General features: G+C 42.8%; 1 protein-coding gene across 1 annotated transcript in view; it reads right to left on the bottom strand.

Moving 5' to 3' along the window:
- Positions 1 to 1,174: 1,174 nt before the first annotated feature.
- Positions 1,175 to 6,000, bottom strand: part of DNAH1 (dynein axonemal heavy chain 1) — a 175,425-nt gene continuing 170,599 nt past the window's right edge. Inside the window, exons 75-78 of the mRNA XM_056853871.1 lie at positions 4,524 to 4,668; positions 2,260 to 2,466; positions 1,734 to 1,968; positions 1,175 to 1,328 (exon numbers count right to left, since the gene is read on the bottom strand). Of these exons, the coding sequence (XP_056709849.1) occupies positions 1,207 to 1,328; positions 1,734 to 1,968; positions 2,260 to 2,466; positions 4,524 to 4,668 (709 nt within the window). The 3' untranslated portion in view covers positions 1,175 to 1,206. The remainder of the gene's footprint in view (positions 1,329 to 1,733; positions 1,969 to 2,259; positions 2,467 to 4,523; positions 4,669 to 6,000) is intronic.

Raw genomic sequence — 6,000 nt, 5'->3', positions numbered from 1 at the left:
GCCATTGCCGCAAAGATAAAAGATAAAGGACTTAAATGTAAAATCAATTCTTTTAGCTGATACCCATACTGTCATTACAGTACTTATGAGTTCCTTGTTGCTCCTTAGCTGCTTTATGCAGATTGGTTTTCATTTTGTCCTGGGAAAAGATACCTGGTGTCAAAAATGAATTTATGCGTTATATGGCTATGACAGCAACATTTGTAAAATGTGGATTAAGACTAAAGAGAAATAGTGGGCTGTAATAACAAGTTACTTTTTTTACCTTATCCAAACTGGCATTCAAAAGACAGTGTACCCCTTTGTGTCTCTTCCCCCCCCCCCCCGGTAACTCTGTGAATAGCTGGGTCTCCTCTTGCACCCCAAGGTAAGAGCAGGCATTACACTAGCTGGAAAATACCAAGCAGTGGAATTCAAATGACTACAAGGTGCAGAGGCCAGTCTTTTTGAGAAGATGTTAATGCAGCTGCAAGCAGAACTTCATTTGCTTTCCTTTGTGTACAGGTGCTGACTATAGAATTTCTTTTTAATATGTCGACAGAATGATCTGTCCCTCGCTTTGTTGGTTTCAAGTGCTGTAAATACCAAGTTAAACAAAATAAAATGTATACCTGTTGGACCTGTGGAGCAGAACTGTCAATGTGGTACCAAATAGCTACATTCTTTACTGGATCTGTGGGAAGTCCTGAATGTTTAACGGCAAGAACCTAAGCAAGGTGTGATGCATATTGTTAAAAAGGCCTGGGGGAAGAACATGGTTCCTCCTAGAGGAGCATAAAGTGGGTGCTTCTCCTTTCTCTGGAGAAACAACTACACCATTATTTCGTCATTCTTTTAAACCTCACTCTCAACCCCATGGAAGACCTGAAAGACCCCTAGAAGGCGTATCAGCACTAGCTCTCACAGTAGGAACATAATGAACTAACACTCATTTTAATATTAATCAAATTCATTTTGGATAGACAGAGCTGATAATCTGGATGTCACCTTTTAGCACAGTCCATAGGATCAGGCAAGAACACTCATTAACAGTACTTTACAGTCACCTGTGCAACTAAAACAGTTATTTTAGTAAAGTCCATGTGCTTCATAAAACAAAATGTGTTCTGATCAGCTGAGCTTCTTTCCAGGTAAAACTCCATCAAACAAGTCCAGTGGTGGTGCAGTGGTTTATTGCTGTAGGAGCAAGCTCATCTGTTTTAGTGCTTAGAAGTCTAAGGCACAAATCAAGGCAACACCCCGTTTGATCCAGTGCCGCTGAGGCATAGAGGTAGGGATCTCAACAGCAATCACATAGTTGGTAGAATGACCAGTTGTTGACAGTGTCCCTATGATAGAAACAATATAGGAAGAATAACTACCGCTCTACCTCTTGCATCTCAAAACATGCATTGGTTTTAATACTGCAGAAGGTCCCAGGTTCATATGCCTGGCATCCCCGATTAAAATGACAAGGTAGCAGGTGATGTGAAAGACCTCACCTGAGACCCTGGAGAGCTGCCGCCAGTCTGAGTAGGCAGTATTGACCTTGCAATGGTCTGATTCAGTATAATGTGTGAACAACGTTGGCCTTTTATCTTGTAATTAATACTAAAATTAGGTCAAAGAGGCAAAGGGAAATTTTGTTGTAAGAGCCAAACATCCACCTACAGATCAACAGGGAAAAGTTCTGGGCCTGCTTTTGTCAAGTACAGGGGAGGTATACTGAAGGTTTCGGTAAAATAAATGCTTACCTGCACGAGTGAGGGTCTTATAGATGGGACACAGATAGAAGCCTTTGCTTGGGGACTTGCGGTTGGGTACAGGAACCAACCAGATGACTGCCATTTCTGTGTACAACTCCTTAGGCCGTGACTCTGTGAGCTGAAAGTACAAGGGGTCCCACCGAGCCCCCTCCAGAAATAATCCATGAATGTAACATCCCTCCTCAGGGCGTTCGGTTAGCTCGTTCACAGACTCGGTCATCACCTAAATTGAGAAGGGGGAAGAGTTGGCTTACACACACGTGTGTGTGCAAAGTGTGGGAAACCTGTCAGGTTTGTCACAATATGCAAGCTACAGGAGTGTAATGGATTCATTAATTTACACTTGTAGTAGATTCACTGTGTGAAATACGTGTTGTGGGGGTAGCAACTGATCATGCTAACAAAGGGCCAGGATCTGGTAATCGGAGATAGAGTCGATGCAGTCTTCTTTGCTCAGGTTATATTTAGGCAAAGCATGAGTTGCTTAGATATCAATATAACCAGTCTCACTGACCTGAAAATCAAAAGAGATGGTATCTATGGATATGACGGATTTCCTGGCAAAGTTCTGTAATGTTCCTGTTAAAAAGGCCTGGGGGAAGAAGAAGCCACTGATCCAGAACACGGGGGGTATCCCGTTATCAATCCACTTTTTCAAGAAATCAATGCGTAGCAGCAGGTCATTCACCCAGGAAGCCAAGGGTTTTAGGGAGGGGTATGCCTGAGAGGACACAAACAGAATGGCATTCTGTTGAGAGACTGGCCTTAAAAAAAGTATAAGTAATGCAAAGGACAAAATTGTCGAAGGCTTTCACGGTCAGAGTTCATTGGTTCTCGTAGGTTATCCGGGCTGTGTAACCGTGGTCTTGGTATTTTCTTTCCTGACGTTTCACCACAGCTGTGGCCAGCATCTTCAGAGGAGTAACATTGAAATGTTACTCCTCTGAAGATGCCGGCCACAGTTGCTGGCGAAACGTCAGGAAAGAAAATACCAAGACCACGGTTACACAGCCCGGATAACCTACGAGCACCACTTCAAAGGACGCTTCTAACAAATCGAAACTTAACTCTATCTGGTTAATGGATACAGTGAGGGGAAAAAGTATTTGATCCCCTGCTGAATTTGCCTGTTTGCCCTCTGACGAAGAAATGACCAGTCCATAATTTTAATGGTAGGTTTATTGTAGCTGTGAGAGACAGAATAACAACAGGAAAAACCCCAGAAGACAAAAGTCAGAGATTGATGTGCATTATAATGAGTGAAATAAGTATTTGATCCCTTTGCAAAAGATGACTTAGTACTTGGTGGTAAAACCCTTGTTGGCAGTTACAGAGGTCAGACGTTTCTTGTAGGTGGCCACCAGGTTTGCACACATCTCAGGAGGTATTTTGTCCCACTCCTCTTTGCAGATCCTCTCCAAGTCAGTAAGATTTCGAGGCTGATGTGTAGCTACTCGAACCTTCAGCTCCTTCCACAGATTTTCGATGGGATTAAGGTCTGGAGACTGGCTAGGCCACTCCAGGACCTTAATGTGCTTCTTCTTGAGCCACTCCTTTGTTGCCTTGGCCGTGTGTTTTGGGTCATTGTCATGCTGGAATACCCATCGACCCATTTTCAATGCCCTGGCTGAGGGAAGGAGGTGCTCACCCAAGATTTGACGATACATGGTCCTGTCCATCGTCCCTTAGATGCGGTGAAGGTGTCCTGTCCCCTTAGCAGAAAAACACCCCCAAAGCATAATATGTCCCCCTCCATGTTTGACGGTGGGTATGGTGTTCTTGGGGTCGTAGGCAGCATTCCTCCTCCTCTTTGATGCCAAAGAGCTCGATTTTGGTCTCATCTGACCACAACACTTTCACCCAGTTCTCCTCTGAGTCATTCAGATGTGCATTGGCAACTGCAGACGGGCCTGTACATGTGCTGTCTTGAGCAAGGGGACCTTGCGGGCTCTGCAAGATCTCAGTCCTTCACAGCGTAGTGTGTTACCAACTGTTTTCATGGTGACTATGGTCCCAGCTGCCCTGAGATCATTGACAAGTTCACCCCGTGTAGTTCTGGGCTGCTTCATCACTGTTCTCATGATCATTGCAACTCCACGAGATGAGATCTTGCATGGAGCCTCAGACCGAGGGAGGTTGACGGTTAGGGTTATGGTTGTCACCTTCTCACCAAGCTGCTTGGCAATAGTCTTGTAGCCCAGTCCAGCCTTGTGCAGGTCTACAATCTTGTCCCTGACATCCTTGGACAGCTTTTTGGTCTTGGTCATGGTGGCTAGTTTGGAATCTGATGGATTGATTGCTTCTGTCGACAGCAGAACCCTAACCCTAGGGATCAAATACTTATTTCACTCATTATAATGCACATCAATCTCTGACTTTTGTCTTCTGGGTTTCTGGGTTGTTATTCTGTCTCTCACAGCTACAATAAACCTACCATTAAAAGTATGGACTGGACATTTCTTCGTCAGAGGGCAAATGGGCAAATTTAGCAGGGGATCAAATACTTTTTTCCATCACTGTACATAGTTCAGAATTCATGATCCTAGATTTCTAAAATACACACTAGAGTCATTCTTTCTATGTTGACTGTATTCTCTTTGCACAACTGAGGAATTTCAGTATGATTTGGTATTATTTCAAAAAGGATGGTCACCCACAGCTGTCAACTGGACCATTTCTATCTATATATATATGAACAGCCCATTTTTACAGTTTCTATGCAGTATGGCTTGCTATTATTTTCAGTTATGATAATAATTGCTCATCAAGCAGCAGTACCTTACTATTCCACATCTCTGGGACTATGTTGTTGTACAAGCTGTTGGCCATCAGCTCTAGCTGCGATGACATGACCACTAGGCCTTTGAGAGCCTTCAGCAGATCTTTCAGAGATGCTGCAATTACTTCTAGCAAGCGATTATACCTGTGCAAAAAGAAAGTCAAAGTAATCCAATCTTAATTTTGACAGTTCCCCATACATTCCTTTTGAAGCTTTGTACACTGAAACAGTTATGAAAACCTAGGAATATCTTACTGACTTTTGACGGAGGCTGCCTTGGTAATAGTTTGAGTAATTCATGTGGCCTCAGTGCTGATGTCACAGTATGTGTGAATCCTGGGACTGCTATTTACCTGTCACTAAATACGTATGTTCATAACTAAACATTACACACAGTACTGAGGATGTTCATTACAGTTTACAGAAAAGTTCCAAGTAATTCCAGTAATTCCAAGTAAGTTCCAAGTAATTTTTTTCAATCCCTGTCAAAATCAGCTCACTCCTATGCAGAGTTAATCAATGCATTCACACTTGGGCAATTGTGCAGAGGACTGCAGTGTAAGTGCAGCACTATGAAAACACGAGGTAAAGGCCAGCTTAACTGCCCATTATATCTCATACATTTTCTGAAGTACACATTTCACTGTGCTGGTGTGGCGTTTCACAGCTGATAAGCATTATTCAATCCTCAGATTGGACAGAAAGCTTACAGTCTTCATTGTGCATTAGTTTAGCTCATGAGAATAATCCAGTTTTAATAGCAGCCCTAAATAACCTATGTTGTCATCTTTTTCTTCTTCCTGATGTTTGAACGGCATCCAAAGTTATGAGTGTTATAATGAGTCATCGCTGTGGGGCAAATTTCTTCCATTATCAATGGGTTCACTCCTGCAAGAAAATGTGTGCTAACAGAAAGAAGGGCGTGATTTGATGATCCCTCCTTCATGCTGTTTTTTTTTGGGAGAGTGGCATTGGGGGGCATTTGGGGCTGCAGTAGGAAGGGGAAGGTGAGGAATCTGCATTCTGCTGTTGGGAATCTCTTCTGCCAGAGGAGATTTTCCAAGGGGGCCAAGCCTATGCATTCCTATAAATAGCGCAATCCTTTATGAAAGACTTGTTTCTAATATCTCATACTATGCATGTTCCATAGAAGCTAAGTGACTAATCAAAACTGCATGTAGCTCTTGAGTCAACAAAAATATTTGCCTGAAGAGTCATTATACCCACTTTCTTCCCCTGGCAGCTGATGCTCTATTGGTATTAATGAACTACTTCGGCGATGCTGTCAGACAGAGATGCAACCATTATTAACAGCTGGGTTAAAAAATAAAACAAAACAAGTCCAGTGGCATTTGAATGTCTTTAACAAAATGTATTCCAGCATAAACATTTATGGTGAAGCCATGTTAATCCATGTTTATTTTGCTGCTATGGATTAACATGGCTACTAGGGCTGTGCATACCTATAAACCCGAA

The sequence above is a fragment of the Euleptes europaea genome, chromosome 1 (genome assembly GCF_029931775.1).
Source record: "Euleptes europaea isolate rEulEur1 chromosome 1, rEulEur1.hap1, whole genome shotgun sequence".
NCBI lineage: Eukaryota > Metazoa > Chordata > Lepidosauria > Squamata > Sphaerodactylidae > Euleptes > Euleptes europaea.
Note: the sequence above shows the minus strand (reverse complement) of the source record. Positions and strands in the feature narration are given on the sequence as shown.